This window comes from Thermothelomyces heterothallicus, assembly GCF_042370625.1.
Source record: "Thermothelomyces heterothallicus CBS 202.75 unplaced genomic scaffold P884_scaffold_7, whole genome shotgun sequence".
NCBI classification, from domain to species: Eukaryota; Fungi; Ascomycota; class Sordariomycetes; order Sordariales; family Chaetomiaceae; genus Thermothelomyces; species Thermothelomyces heterothallicus.
In genome coordinates, this window is record NW_027192568.1 from 1,383,368 (window position 1) to 1,398,865 (window position 15,498).

A 15,498-nucleotide genomic window follows, 5' to 3' on the forward strand; every position below is an offset into this window, starting at 1 on the left:
ATCTCATCCCCAATCCATTTCTGGCGCCGACATAATGGGTGGCGAGACACCGTCCCAGAGGGGTCCTCGGAGCGACTATCCCCTCCAAGCCCCAAAGCCCGTGGGCCAACTGATCTCCAACATCTACAAAGACCGCATCAGTCAGTTCTACTCGGGCGGCCAATATGAGCACCAGAACCTCCTCGCCATGATGAAAGAGGCCGTCGTCTCTGGCGAGCCCCATGTGCAGCTTTCCGTGTGGCATGCTCCGGACCAAACTCGCCCGACCTTCAAGAACGCTACGTCCCACGAGTTCACAAAGACGAGCGTCGGCGAGTGGTTCGGCCCCTCGTGGACGACACACTGGTTCAGGGTCATCTTGAAGGTCCCAGAGGAGCTCCGGGACAAGAGGCTCCTCGAGTTTCATTGGGACGCCAACAATGAGGGGATGGTGTGGAACGAGGACGGCCACCCGCTCCAGGGCCTCACAGGCGGCGGCGAGCGTGTCGAGTGGATCCTCCCGGACTCGTTCCGCGACGGCAAGGAGCACACCATCTACATCGAAATGGCCTGCAACGGCATGTTCGGCAACGCCCCGGGAGGGGACTCGATCCAGCCACCAGACCCGAACAAGTACTACCGCCTTGACCGAGCCGAGATTGTTGCCGTCGACCCGGATGCACGCCAGCTGTACATCGACATCTGGATCATCGGCGACGCAGCGAGGGAGTTTCCCCAGGACTCGTGGGAGCAGCACAAGGCGCTCAAGACCTGCAACGAGATCATCGATGCCTTCGAGATCGGAAACAGGGAGTCGCTCAAGACCTGCCGGAGGATTGCCGAGCAATACCTCGGGCCCAACGTCAACTCGGCCAAGGTGTACGAAAGCGGCAAAGAACCCGTCGTTTTCGGCATCGGACACTGCCACATCGACAGCTGCTGGCTGTGGCCCTTTGCCGAGACCAAGCGCAAGGTGGCCAGGTCGTGGTCCAGCCAGTGCGACCTGATGGACCGGTACCCCGAGCTCAACTTTGCCTGCTCCCAGGCCCAGCAATACAAGTGGCTCAAGGAGCTGTACCCTTCCGTCTTTGACCGGGTCAAGAGGAAGGTCGACGAGGGCCGCTTCCATCCCATCGGAGGCAGCTGGGTCGAACACGACACCAACATGCCGAGCGGCGAGTCGCTGGTCCGTCAGTTCTTGTACGGCCAGCGCTTCTATGAGAGCAACTTTGGGAAACGCTGCCAGACCTTTTGGTTGCCCGACACGTTCGGTTATTCGAGCCAGCTGCCGCAGCTCTGCCGTCTGGCCGGCATGACGCGCTTCCTCACGCAGAAGCTCAGCTGGAATAACATCAACCGCTTCCCCCACACCACCTTCAACTGGGTTGCCTTGGACGGCACCCAGGTCATCTGCCACATGCCTCCCGCCGAGACGTACACGGCCGAAGCCCACTTCGGCGACGTCAAGCGCAGCATGTCGCAGCACAAGTCGCTAGACCAGGACGCCACATCCCTGCTCGTATTTGGCAAGGGAGACGGCGGCGGCGGCCCTACCTGGCAGCAGATCGAGAAGCTGCGTCGCTGCCGTGGCATCAGCGACACTGTCGGCCTACTGCCCCGAGTTCACATGGGCGAGTCAGTCGACGACTTCTTCGACAGGATCGAACGCAAGGCACACTCCCTCGTAACATGGTACGGCGAGCTGTATTTCGAACTGCACCGCGGCACCTACACGACCCAGGCCAAGAATAAACGCGACAATCGCAGGTCTGAGGTCCTGCTTCGAGACCTGGAGCTGCTGGCCACCATTGCGTCCATCAAGGACAAGTCCTACAAGTACCCGAAGAAGGAGTTTGATGACATGTGGGAGCTGGTGCTTCTCTGCCAGTTCCACGACTGCCTTCCGGGGAGCTCGATCGAGATGGCCTACCGGGAATCCGACGAGGTGAGTTGTTCGCCGAATCCAATGTAAAGCCAAGGATGGGAACTAACTCACACGCCGCATCAGATGTATGCCCAGGTCTTCAAGACCGCCGAGAGCGCCTTGAAGGATATTTCCAAGGTGCTAGGTTTCTCCCAGGTGCAGACCACCACGGTCGCAGATGGTCTCGCTCTCAACACGCTGCCATGGCATCGCAAGGAGGTTGTCGATATTTCTGAAAACGAGGCCGCTGTCGCGTGTGGCAGTGGCCCGCTGCTGAAGCTGCGGACTTTGAAGACGAGCCAAGACAAGCCTCTCGTCACCCTTCAGCAACACTCGAGGAGTGTTTTTGTCCTTGAGAATGATCAACTCAGGGTCAGGGTAGAAGCGGGTGTTATCACGTCGCTCTACGATCGAACCGCCGAGCGCGAGATCATCCCCAAGGGCCAGAAGGCTAACCAATACGTCATCTTTGACGACAAGCCCCTCTACTGGCAGGCTTGGGACGTCGAGGTCTACCACCTCGACACTCGCAAACCTCTTCAGTCTGGCGAGACCAGAGTGCACGAAATCAAGAAACACCGCGTTAGCGTCATCACCCGGACCAAGATCAGCGACGAGTCCTCCATCGAAACCATCATCAGTCTCACCGCCGCCCTCCCGGGCCAACAATCCCACGTTGAGATCTCCAGCACCGTCGAGTGGCATGAAACGATGAAGTTCCTCAAGGTCGAGTTCCCCGTCGACATCCGCAACACGGAAGCGTCGTACGAGACCCAGTTTGGTATCGTCCGGCGCCCGACCCACTATAACACCTCGTGGGACATGGCCAAGTTCGAGGTCTGCTCGCACCGCTTCGCCGACCTCTCGGAGCACGGCTACGGCGTGTCCATCCTCAACGACTCCAAGTACGGCTTCGCCACCGCCGGCAACGTCATGCGCCTGTCGCTGCTGCGCAGCCCCAAGGCCCCCGACGCCCACGCCGACATGGGCACCCACCACATCCGCTGGGCCATCCTCCCCCACCAGGGCGCCCTGTCGCACGTCACCGTCCGCAAAGCCGCCGAGTTTAACAGTCCGCTCAAGCTCGCTGCCCCCGCCGGCGGCGCCTTGGCGGACCTGTCCTCGCCGCCCGTGTATCTGACGCCCGACTCGAGCGAGGCCCTGGTGCTGGACACAGTCAAGCGTGGCGAGGATGACGAGGACGTCTCGCGCGGGGAACTGCCAGTCAAGAAGGGCCGGAGCGTCATCCTGCGCATCTACGACAGCCTCGGCGGTCGGGCCCGGGGCACCGTGGCCACCACCTGGGATGTCGCGAAGGTGTACAAGGTCAACCTGCTGGAAGACGAGCTGGAGGAGGTGGTACTGGCTGAGGGGGGCCGGTTTTCCGTGGACCTGAGGCCCTTTGAAGTTGCCAGTTACAAGTTGCAGCTGGCGTAGATGAGGGAGGAAAAGGAGGAGGTTTGCCTGATTTCTTCTTGTTTACTTCTCTGTCCGACGAGTAGTTTGGTGGTGGTTGGAAGGTCTTCTGAGAAGGAGGTATTGTTGGGCTTTTGGCACGGTCTTAGTGATCAAGTGAAATGAACGGAGTGGTGTGGCGTGAGCATGCGGAACAAATGCAATTGCAGATACAAAATTCTGGAATAGCTACTGTTGGGGTTTTGAGACGCTGATGAGCTTCTTTGATTTTCGACCAAAACTCCCGTAGCATACAAACGGCCACACACGAACCCCAAACCAGCAACGAAACAGCGCCAAAACCGGCAAATCACCTCCCTCTCGCCTTCCTCTTCCTTGCCTCCTTCTCCCGCGCGTACTCGTTTGCCGCCCGGCCTTCTTCGCCTTGAATCTCGGCCACGAGCCGCCTGTACTTCTTCTCGTACGCCGCGTCGCGCTCCTTCTTGATCCGCAGATTCTCGAGCCGCATGAACGCCGCGTCCTTGCGCAGCTCGCGCAGCGCGCCCTTGCGCTCGCGCTTGTGCTCGGCCTTGAGCTTCGCCAGCTCGGCCCGCTCCCTGTCCGGGTCGTAGTGCTTGTCAGGATCAAACGAGTCTTCAAACTTGGGAATGTATGTGCGGATCGCGAGAGGGCGGTGATGGTGCAGCTCGAGCGGCCTGCGGGACAGGCGGGCAAGCTGGAGGAGACGGGTTATAGCTGAATTTACATCGGTCAGCTTGCTTGTTAGCGCCTCCGGCAGGTGGATGCTGTTTGCTTTTCCGGTAAGGTGCTGGAGAACGAGAGAGGCGGGGTGGAAGGTCTCGTAAAAGGCTGGGAGCTTGTGCCAGGTTTCTGCGGCGGCTTTGAGAATTGCCGCAATGGTGTTGATGATGGCCACTTTGAGCGAAGACTCTTCAGCCGCAGAGAGTGACCGCTTTTGCTGGCAGTCGCCGCAGTTGAGTTGCCGGATGGTAGTATTGCCGGCGTCTTGGATCCGAATTCCTGCGGCGGGTTCGTGAACCGGGAAGAACCCTAGCTTCCCTTGGGGTTTCTCATGTGCCAGAGCGCAGAGCGTGTTGAGGCAGAAGTTCATCAGCTCCGGCACGTAGCGTCTTGAGAACTGTTGGTATTGAAGGGCGAGAATCGAGAGATAGGTCCCCGTCGCGTAATCCGAAAGCGCCTGTGGGATCTTCTGTCCCAGGTAGCGACCGATGGCAAGCATTGCAGGGGTAACAACCTGATGGAAATGGTCGGATGTGGGAAATGTTGTCCCGATTGCGGTGAATAGGACAAGATCTCCGACGGTTAGAGCCAGGGGCCGGCCCTGTTCGATCTCCTGGATGTGTGCTCGGTATGCCTTAGCCACCTCAATCGGGAACGACTTGGCCATCGAGTGGATGTGACGACTCAAGCTCTCCAAGGTGGGAAACCAGTGCGGCTCGAACCTATCGCCAAGGTATGCGACGTGGTGCACGAGAAGCTGCGAAAATATGCCCAGCCTCTCCTTGTTCTTGCTGTCGAGCTTGGGATGATAGAGCGCCCGAATTCGCTGAACAGCTACCGGAAGTTTCGTCACATCAATCCCCTCGAATATCTTGAGCATCTCATCGTGACTCTGCGGGCATGGAAATGTATAAGGGATGCCGTTCTCGTCGTCTCCTTTGGTGTTGCTGGGTGTTTGGAAGACTGGATCTTTTGTGACGGCTTCTGAGAGAACCCCCTTAACAAACTCGTCGTCGTCCGAGTCGGATTCTGACCCAGAATTCTCGTCCTCGCTTTCATCTTCGATTTCGCTCTCGATGTCCAGATCGGAGCCGCTGGCAACAAGATCCTCGTCAATCAGAAAGTCGTCTTCGTCATCGAGCCCCAGTTCTGTAGCAGTTGGCCGGTACTTGACTCCCTTGCCCAGGCCGAATTCGTCATGCTCTTCGGCATTGAAGGGGTCGTAGGCTTTCTCGACGTCTTCCTTTTCTCTCTTGTCCTTCTCCTCCTCATCCTCCTCGTCTTCTTCAACCGCCTCACCCCGCATACGCTTCAGTCGTTTCTCCTCTAGTTCCTTTAACCGCTTCGCTTCTTCTTCTGCCAACTCCTCTTCCGTCTTCGTCCTCTCGGCGGGCTGTGCCCGTTTATCGGCAGCGAGCTGTTTCACACGAATATCGTAATCTTTTTCAAGCGCGGATTTTTCCTTGCCGGCAATGATTTTTGGGGGTTCTTCCTTTGATGGTGGTTTCGGTCTCTGGAGCAGAAGAGCTTGAATTTCAGGCATCTGCTTGTCAAGCTGGACTCTGAGCTCGTTGTCCTCTTCTTTTGCCGCCTGCCGTTCCTGTGGGATTGTGAGTACCTTGGTCCTTCCCGTCCCGCAAACACACTGAGAGACTTACGTATCTGTACAGCTTTGACTTTGCTATCACCTCCTCATAGATTTCCTTCTTTGTCTTCTTCCTCTCGGGCTGCTCGTCGTCTTCGTCTAGCTCCTCCACGGCTTCCAATAGACGCTGGCGTTTTAGCATCCTCCTTTCGGCTCGAGAAGTGTCGGATTCATCCCCCGACGGTAGATCCTCCTCATCAAAGTCATCTTTCACAGGCTCCGCGTCGTCGCCGTCGTCGCCGTCGTCACCGTCGTCGTCGTCAAAGAGGGGCTTGCCCATATGGGTTAACCCTCCCATCGGCTCGTCGTCATCCTCGAGGTCAAACGCTGAGATCTTCTTGTGCTTTCGCTGCTGCTCGCGGGTGAATCTCTCGATCATCTTTTCCTCGAGTGACAAGTTGGGGTCGTTCTCGCCGAAGCGCCTGTCAATGAGCCCTCCAACTTTGTTGCGCCGTTGCATTTCGACAAGAAGCGTTTGGCGCCGCTACTCATCACCGATCAGCGATATGCAAGCGTGAACCCCAATTATGAGATGATCATACCCTCTCTTCGCCCATGGCTTTGGACAGCCCAGGCCGGCCCTTAATACCCATCGCAGCCTTGTCATTGGCGGGCTTGTTGGTGGTAACCTCGAACTTGGGTCCCCGGGCGTTGGTCTTGAATTGGAAGGGGTTGAACTGCTCGCGGATGCTGGCCAAGGCCTCCACACGCTGAAGGCGCTTGTCGGGCCTTGCCTTTTGCTCCTCGGCATTCTTGCGCCTTTGTTTCTTTGACTGCTGGGGGCCGATGATTCCTTGCTCGCGAAGCGAGGCCTTGAGCCTCTTCAATTGTGACCCGGCCATTTTGGCAATGTGACTTGGCGCCTGCGTCGCGGTGCGATCTGTTGCAGCTAGGAATCTCTGCCCTTTTTGTTCAGAGATTTTTTTTGAGCGGCATGCTGCTCTGCTATCTTATCTCGCCGGCCCACACGTTCTGTCGGTAGCATAACTAGTTAATCGGTAATCTGTAATCCGTACAGTGCACCCACTCCCCCACCTGTAGGGAATAGGCTGCAGTTGTGGAGTATCAACATTGCATCGACAACCCGAAACTGCACCTCAAGAATCAAGAATCACATCGCAAGTCTGTATGACCATCTACACTAACAAACAGCGTCATGGCTACGACTCGCGCCACCATTTTGGGATGGCTAAGCAGGCTCATCCGGGACGACCGGGTTCTTTTTGGCTATCTGGCCATCAATGCAGTGGGTTGGCTTATGGGAGTGCGCGTGCTCCTCAAGAAGTGGCGAGACGAGGCCGAGATTAAACCGGTGCAGCCCAAGACGCAATATATCACCCAGGAGACCGAGGATGCGCTCAAACTCGGCACTCTAGACACGCTTCTCGGTCATTACAATCAGTCGATTCGTGAAACGGCAGCCAAGATTGTCTGCGACAGAGCCGTCAATGACAGGGAAACCGTCGATCGGCTGCTCTGGGGTATCACGCGCAAGGACTACGATGAGCGCATGAGGAATTTGAGGGCTCTTGCCATCATTACAGATCCTCGTAAGCTTCTGCCATTCCCGCGTTTATTGCTCTCCCATCAGAGAAAGGACTTTGTAGGCTGACTGCGTGGAAGAGAGTCTTGAGAGGCTACATCGATGGAAAGCATATGCTGCGTTGGTCAGGTGCCTGGAATTGTCCCTTGACCCGGAGCAAGAAGTGCTCGATGACGCAGACTGGGACGAGTACCCCTTGCGTGACATGACGGAAAAGCTCTGCCTCATGTTCATCAGCCAGTTACTCAGCTGCTACGACGCCGAGAAACTGGTCAAGGCCAAGTTCGTAGAGAAATGGCTGGCCAAACAGAACTGGGGGACGACCGAGGAGGAGAGGCAGCGGAATTTTGCGCAGTACCTTCGTTGCAGAGGAAATCGCATCACTGACATTGTCGCCTCGATCCGGGGAACGCGCTCTGGCCGGGAAGCCCTGGAGAAGACGGGACTATTACCCAGATCACCTCCCTCGGATACAGACATCGAAGACAACATCCCGCTGATTGAACGATTTAGCGTTTTGCTTTCAAGTAATATCAACATCAGCAACCTGCGGGAGGATGAGCAGGCACGTGTCCTGATACGATCTCTTCAGGGAGCACAGACGGCCGAGGAACAGCGTGTTAGGCATCGTCACCGAGAAGCCATGGTTCTGAATGATGGAACCCGCCCTCTGAACAGCGAAGATATCATCCAGAGACCCGAATCTCCTAGATGAGCATTTCACAGTTCGGGTGGCCAAGCGGACATGGCGGATCGAGAAGAAAGCCAAAGGCAGAGAGTGTCGACCGAATGACATCGACAATCGCAGTCTTCGGTATCGAAGATAGCACACCGGCAGAGACTAACACAGCGTCGGTTTCCGCTGTTTGTCTTGTTCTCAGCGAGTACAAATTACCAGGGGCTGAGCCAATCGCCATATATTGCGACCACCTTGGCCGCATACTAGGAGATGGCTGCGAACCGTGACGGCAGTGAGATATGCATGCGAGAAAACGGCTACCCAGGGCACTATCGCGCTCCGCAGGATGACGGGTCTACCTGCTGCCGAAAAGAAAGCGGGTGTGCTCTGCTCCCGAGAGATCATGAGACCCTACCGGTATTTCAGAGAAGCGAACAAGCTTGATTGGCGCCGAAATTCGTCAAGCATGAACATTACCCGCGGCAGTCTCCGTACATATATGCTTTTGACGAACGACAAGAATTTGCCCAAACACCAAGCAGGGCTGAGCCGGCCATCTTTCGCCCCGAACAAGGCTCTAGGATCCAACGGCAGTCAGAGTACTGCTAGCGTTTTCGCCCTTCATTGACGAGCCCGATTCGAGTTCTGTGGTACTGAAGCAATCGCGCCATGGAATTTGTTCTCAGGGCGAATGAAACCACAGTGTTCTGTACATACAGTAGTGCTCGCGTGTGTATAATATAATTATTGTAGTCTTCCGTGCGCTACGCGACATGCAACGCGACATGCAACGCGACATGCAACACACCCTCCGTTGACCTTTACACTACCGTGCTAGCATGGTCGCGTTGTATTGTCAGCACTCTAAAGTATATTCCGCACTTTACGGCTGTAACGTGGGGGAAGGCGTGTGTGGTCACCCCGGCCACCGTTTGTTGATTGCTTGAGATGGAACATAACAAAGCTACACAAGGAGAGTTGGTAGATGGTAAGTTAGCTCGAGATTGGGAGCGAAGATAAGGAGAGCAAAGATTGCACAAAAACCGGTTTGAGACCATATAAGCCTACACAAGAACAGCCAAGGCATGTCCTCCCATTGTATATATGTACTTCGTACTGTATGTACAAACTGCGAAGTAGAGAGCTATACGTAGCAGTGTAGAGCCCCGATATTTCGAAGGCATGGACTACCCCCGTACCAATGATCCAAAAATAAATCCAGCTCTGTCTGTTGTAACAGTTGTACAGCACGGAGTAATACATTAGTACAGTACACTCACAACGGAACGCTAATAAGATCTCCACCAGGATTACTAGATGCCTCCTGCGTCAGGATTGCGAGATCATTCTGGTTTATCACAGCGCGACCTACAAGGTAGGTATGTCCGTATATTTCCTATCGCATTAAGCAGGGAATATTGCTGTGTCCAAAGGAATCTGTCGTCAACTGTCTAATCTGTACTCCGTACTAGGCTCCATTGCAGGACCAGGTGAAACCAACCCCAGCCAACCGCCGCGGTTGCATGTCGCGGCTCCACGCCTGAGTAATTACTGTGGAGCAAGCTACTGCGGAGAGTTGGAATATGCAGATGCAGATGCAGGAAGGCTACGCTGGGGTAATAAACAGAAAGGGTCTGAAAAACGTGTGCTCCTGTTGCCGCCTTCTGTCTCTAAACGCTGCTGTTCTTGGATGGTTTTTCGTCTATTGGCTACCCTCTAAGCGGGTCTTAGACGTGCCTGCGACGACGGCAAGGCATAATTCCCTGAGGCCGGATACTTAAGACTCGACATTCCGGAGCGTGTGACAATCTGCCCACACCTAATTTGCTTCATTTTAAAGTACGGGTTACCACTGACGTTAAGGTTCCCTTGCCATTTTTCAACTGCCGTTCGCCCCCCTTTTTCTTTCCTCTGCTGGTTCTCGATTTTTGTTGGGGCGAGAGCGACGAATTACCCCGCCGATCGCATTATCGCATCGCCTTTTTGTTCTTCCTGCTGCCGATACGCTGGGCTCGCCCATCACTTGACCAACAGCAACTTATGTTTCCCCAGCCTAGCGTGCTGATAGGCCGATTCCCGAAGAGCGCATCAGCCACCCCGAGCTCCAGGTCGGCCATATTGAGGATTCACAGAGTGACAGAACGATAACTACTAAGGCCTAAGATTGAATTGGACACGACCGGTTATTGGTTTCACAGCCAGAGCACAAAAGCGAGGGCGGCCAGAGGCGTGCAACCTTGTCCACTCATTTTTAGAACCGAACCTGCAGAGTCTTGGGTGGCGCGGATTTCGTCAAAAGCAGCCAGTACACTACGGAGGTAGGCAAGTGGATTCCAGTGGATAACCGTGCCGTCCCGCGTTTCGGCTGCCTGACTAGGTGGCGCTCTTCAGCGGGTCATTTAGTTGTAGCTTGTCAAGCCGCTGGCGTTCCCGAAAGACCGGGCGGCAGTGGGGTGTAAACAATAAAGTTCGGTCGCTAGGGCGTCTTGCGGCCACAGCTCCCAGCCAAACATGTCTTCCGCCACTACCACCACATCGACCTACAACACTACAACAAGGCATACTTTGTCGCGACGACCCGGCCGCAGTGGCATAGCAACGGCATCAACCCCGAATTTGAACCAGCTTTATACGGCGCAATCGTCGCGTCTGCTGCCTCCCGCGCTTGCGCGCAAGGGATCGGTCGCTGTGCTCACGCAGAACTCGCTCGCCGCCATCCCCGATGACTCGGAGGGCTACGCATACAAGTCGGTCCTGACTAGCGACGCCGAAACCATGCCGATGCCCAACACCCCGGGCCGCTTCGGCGGCGGAGACGAGGTCGCCATCGGTGATACGGTTGAGGTACCAGGAAACATGACGGGCACCGTCCGTTTCATTGGGCCCGTTGCCGGCCGCAAGGGCACCTTCGCCGGTGTCGAGCTGCATCCCGAGTACGCGAACAGGGGGAAGAACAGCGGCGATGTCGACGGGTGAGTAATTTTTGCCGTTTGGGCCCTCGTTCCCTCCAAGCAGCTCATTTGGGAGGGAGGGAAGCAGATGCAAGGAGAAGCTTGACCGTGGATGCTGACTGGGTCATCCTTTCATCCAAGTGTTTACTACTTCACGACGTCCCAGCCGGGCTCCGGCATCTTCCTCCCCCTGGCCAAGGCCATCAAGCGCGATTCGTCCTCGATGTCCGGGAGCTCGTTTCCAATGACACCAGCAAGCGGCGGGTTAAAGGTGGCGAGCCAGAACTCGACCAACTTCACACCTCCTACTCCGGGCGTGCCTAAGTTCAGTCAGTCCGCCGGCCCCGGACGCGCCCCGAGCCCACTCGGGAAGAAGGTCCGCCCGTCGTTGCCGCGTCCAGAGTCGCCTGTTCGGAGGCTCATGACGCCGGGCCCTCGCCCTACGATCGCCACGCCGGCGCCGAAAACTGGCCCTCCCAGGTTCGGCAGCCCAACCTCTGCCAACAAGTTCGCTCAGAGCGTCCGCAGCACGACCGGCGATCCCAGCAAACGAGCACCGAGCCATACCCGGCAGGGCAGCGTTGGACCGCGTAGTGTCTCGGCCCTCGGAACCACGTCGAACCCACACTATGCCGACGACGACACCATCGGTCCCGTCTCGTCCTTCTCATTGAAGGTGCGGCCGGCGTCTAGAGCGATGTCGCGAGCTGGCACTCACGCCAATGACGAAGAAATCGAGAGGCTTAGGGCGGAGCTGGAGGACCGGGACCGGCAACTCAAGGAGCAGGCTGCAACACTGGCCGAGATGGAGAGCAGTCTGACAGAGCTTCAGGGGTTGATTGAGAACTCGGAGGGGCCGCCAGCGCAGCGACGAAGCAGCATTGATGACAAAGACGCGGGACAGCTTCGGGCACTACTGAGAGAGAAGAACGATAAGATTGCCATGCTCACGGCCGAGTTTGACGCCCACCGAGCCGACTTCCGCAGCACTATTGATACGCTAGAGATGGCGAGCGCGGAGACGGAGCGGGTGTACGAGAAGAGGATCGAGGAACTGATGCAGGAAATTCAAGAGCTCCAAGATAGGACCGCCGACGTTGACACGATTGCAGCGCAGTTGAAGCAACTGGAGGAGCTCGTCCAGGAGCTCGAAGAAGGACTCGAAGACGCTAGGAGAGGAGAGGCTGAGGCGCGGGGTGAGGTCGAGTTCCTGCGCGGGGAGGTAGAGCGAACGCGTGCGGAGCTCCGCCGCGAACGGGAGAAGGCCCAGTCCGCGATCAATGGCGCTAACGGCACTGCGAATGGCGGGGCCATGTCTAAAGAGCTAGAACAAAAGGAGGACGAGATCAGAGGGCTCAAAGCGATCATTCACTCGCTCAGCAGGGACTCGGTTCCAAACGACAACCGGGACCAGACTCCCACCCAGCGGCACTCCTCTTTCCGCTCGCACCCAGGCGAATCCATCGAGGACCGGCTCACCCGCGAGAAGCTTGAGCGCGAAGTCGCTGAGCTCCGTGGCTTGGTTGAGAGTAAGAGCGCCAGCATAGAGCAACTCGAGCGCGAGCTGGAGGCCGTTCGTCGTGAAAGCGCCATGACGTCCGGGGGCCCAGCAGGACAACGCAGCAGCACCATGACGGTGGGCAGCGCCGCCAACGACCGGAACTCGATCCGCGACTCGAGGAGCACCGTTATCGCACCGCCCAGCAACAACAGTTCGGAACTCCAACGGCACAAGGGTGTCGCCCCGCCGAGCAAGAATCGCACGATGACGCTGGAAGCCATGACCGAGAGTGATACCTACAGCACTGCCACGGAAAACTCGACACTCTGGTGCGAGATTTGCGAGACGTCTGGCCATGACATCCTGACGTGCACCAACGTCTTTGGCCCGGAGCATCAAACGAAGGGCAGCGGCAGCAGCAACAGCAACAACAAAAATAACAACAGCAACCCCGACGGGAAAAGGGAGGATGATGGCCAGGAGGATGACGAGTTTCACGAAGCCGTTAGCGCGGCAGGTATCAAGCCCGCCCCTCTATCTCCTCTCAAGCCGTCGTCCAAGCCTGCTGCCACACCGACCACTGCGACCGCTCCGACGTTCGCGTCGGCTGCAGCCCCGGCTCCGCTAGCTCCAGCGGGTACCCGAACGATCCCTAACCCGATGGAGTCGGGCCCCGTAGCGGGCAAGAACAGCGGCGTGGTGGATGCCGGCAAGTGGTGTGCCCTGTGCGAGAGGGACGGACATGATAGCGTGGACTGCCCTTTCGAGGACGCGTTTTAATAGAGTCGCGAAGGGGCGACTGTGACTTGCTGTCTGGGGCGCAGTGTATGAAGCGCCTTTTGTTGTTCTTCGGGTGACTAATTACCATTCCTACTAACCCCTCCTGGGATGCCTCAACGAAGAGCGGGCTTGTTGGGAAAGCGAGACAAAAAAAAATAATCCAAGCTCAGGCGTCAAGGACATTGTTATTTATTTTGTCGAGTAGGGCATTTGTAATGGAATTGATTATCGCCAGGGAGCCTGCTGTGCCGTGTTTTTTCGTCCAACGGGAAACTTAAGGTTTCCAGCCAGCTGTTTCTTGAAAAGAAATTCCGCATCTGGTCGGGTGGGTTGCTGGAATATCAACATCAGCGGATGACTTGACCAATTTTAGCAAAGAGGCTGTGGATCTCCATCCAAGGATAACGTTACCTTGTGCATCGGCCACAGCTCAGCTAGATAGCCCCACTCCGACCTGCCGCTCCCGTTGCAACGGCACCGCAATGGTCGCCAAGGTGCAGAGGTCCTGGCCTACGCAAACAATCCAATCCATCTTACGGATACATCCATGCTTATTATAGACGGTAAACTTCCTTCTCTCGGGAAACAATCAACACACGTCTGCGCGAGGGAACTTTCTTCCGGTTCTATCTTACCCCCGTTTTCTATGGGCCAAATAAATCGAAACCTGACAATCAGTTGAAGGAACGATCGGGACGGGATCGGGGCCGACGAAGCACATTTCCGCTCAAGGACATCAAGCACAACTAGGGATATTGACCCTGCCGGTGGCTGATGCGACAACGACCTGTGGCAAGCATAACCATCCCCGATTAAACCTCGAACGTGCCCGCCGCGACACCGCCCGCCATGGCCCAAGTCCTGTTTGACCTTCTCTCCTCCCTCGGGAGCTGTCTCAACTGCTTCCCCAGCTCGCCGACACTTAAGATCAACAATCGCAGCCTAAAGATCCTGCGCCTGCTGGGCGAGGTATGCACCCCATACCCTTCCTGCCACATCCTCTCCTCCCCTCCTTGTCCCGTCCGTTCTGACCGTCTCTCCCTCCTCTTGCAGGGCGGTTTCTCCTACGTCTACCTCGTGCAGGACACGTCGACGTCGGAGCTCTTCGCGCTCAAGAAGATCCGGTGCCCGTTCGGGGCCGAGTCGGTCGCGCAGGCCATGAAGGAGGTGGACGCGTATAAGCTTTTCGCGCACAGCCCGGGCATCATTCACAGCGTCGACTACGCCATCGCCACCGAGCGCGGCGGCGGCGAGCAGACCAAGACCGTCTACGTCCTTCTGCCCTACTACCGCCGTGGCAACCTGCAGGACATGATCAATGCCAACCTGGTCAACCACACGCGCTTCCCAGAGAAGAAGCTGATGCTGCTCTTCCTGGGGGTCTGCAGGGCGCTGAGGGATATGCATCTGTACCGCGGGCCTGGCGAGGCCGGCGGCGGCGCCGGTGGGGAGAGGATGGAGATGAGGGCGGACGGGGTGGATGAACATGCCAGGGCCAAGGGAACGAGGGCAGCGGATGACGAGGACGAGACGGAGCAGCAGCGGCCGTTGATGACGGAGGATGAGAGGATGCCGGCGGCAACGGCCGGGGCGACGAGGAGTTACGCGCATCGGGATATCAAGCCGGGTATGCCCCTCTGCTCCCCTTCCTTGCCTTTCTCCCCACACCCACTTCCCCCACCCCCCCCCCTTTTTATGGAAGTGATGAACTGACGCGATATACGATGGCATTGTGTAGCAAACATTATGATCTCGGACTCGGGCACCGAACCCGTTATAATGGACCTCGGCTCCATCGCCGTCTCGCCGCTCCCGATCACCAGCCGATCGCTCGCCATCGCTACCCAGGACACGGCCGCCGAGCACAGCACCATGCCGTACCGCGCGCCCGAGCTGTTCGACGTCAAGACGGGCTCCGTCATTGACACGAAAGTCGACATCTGGTCGCTCGGCTGTACCCTGTACGCCTGCCTGGTGGGCAAGTCGCCTTTTGAGATGCGCAGCGACGAGACGGGCGGGTCGCTGAGCATCTGCGTTCTCTCGGGAGACTGGCGGTTCCCCGATGAGGGACCCGGAGGGAAGGGCAAGGGCAAGGGCAAAGGCACGACCGCCGGGGCTTCCAACGGGACGTCCGCGGGGAACGACACGCCCACCAGCGAGCCCATCCGCGAGGTTGTCCGGAGATGTCTGAAGGTGGAGCCGAGCGAGAGGCCGGATATTGACGAGTTGATTGAGATGGTGGAGCGGGTGGTGGAGGAGTTGCCCGAGGACGACTCAACTTGAGGCCAAAGGATTCTCTCTCTCTCTCTCTCTCTCTCTCTCTCTCTCTCTCTCTCTCT

General features: G+C 57.2%; 5 protein-coding genes across 5 annotated transcripts in view; 4 read left to right on the top strand and 1 right to left on the bottom strand.

The window, feature by feature from the left end:
- Positions 1-34: 34 nt before the first annotated feature.
- Positions 35-3,340, top strand: P884DRAFT_196832 (glycoside hydrolase family 38 protein; the record flags this gene model as incomplete). Its single annotated transcript, XM_069438014.1, has 2 exons — positions 35-1,924; positions 1,988-3,340. The coding sequence occupies 2 exons, from the start codon at positions 35-37 to the stop codon at positions 3,338-3,340; spliced, it is 3,243 nt and encodes a 1,080-aa protein (XP_069299066.1).
- Positions 3,341-3,668: 328 nt separating this feature from the next.
- On the bottom strand, positions 3,669-6,547 carry P884DRAFT_196978 (nucleolar protein 14; the record flags this gene model as incomplete). The annotated part of the gene is made up of 3 exons (XM_069438027.1): positions 3,669-5,660; positions 5,719-6,189; positions 6,248-6,547. The coding sequence occupies 3 exons, from the start codon at positions 6,545-6,547 to the stop codon at positions 3,669-3,671; spliced, it is 2,763 nt and encodes a 920-aa protein (XP_069299067.1).
- Positions 6,548-6,861: 314 nt separating this feature from the next.
- On the top strand, positions 6,862-7,963 carry P884DRAFT_197432 (uncharacterized protein; the record flags this gene model as incomplete). Its single annotated transcript, XM_069438057.1, has 2 exons — positions 6,862-7,255; positions 7,329-7,963. 2 exons carry the CDS (start codon positions 6,862-6,864, stop codon positions 7,961-7,963), a joined length of 1,029 nt encoding a protein of 342 aa, XP_069299068.1.
- Positions 7,964-10,438: 2,475 nt separating this feature from the next.
- P884DRAFT_268865 (uncharacterized protein) lies at positions 10,439-13,159 on the top strand (the record flags this gene model as incomplete). The annotated part of the gene is made up of 2 exons (XM_069442233.1): positions 10,439-10,899; positions 11,020-13,159. 2 exons carry the CDS (start codon positions 10,439-10,441, stop codon positions 13,157-13,159), a joined length of 2,601 nt encoding a protein of 866 aa, XP_069299069.1.
- A 385-nt stretch (positions 13,160-13,544) lies between these two features.
- P884DRAFT_123399 (kinase-like domain-containing protein) overlaps positions 13,545-15,498 on the top strand; it is a 2,225-nt gene continuing 271 nt past the window's right edge. Inside the window, exons 1-3 of the mRNA XM_069437166.1 lie at positions 13,545-14,128; positions 14,213-14,786; positions 14,898-15,477. Coding sequence (XP_069299070.1) covers positions 14,009-14,128; positions 14,213-14,786; positions 14,898-15,442 — 1,239 coding nt within the window. The 5' untranslated portion in view covers positions 13,545-14,008 and the 3' untranslated portion in view covers positions 15,443-15,477. The remainder of the gene's footprint in view (positions 14,129-14,212; positions 14,787-14,897; positions 15,478-15,498) is intronic.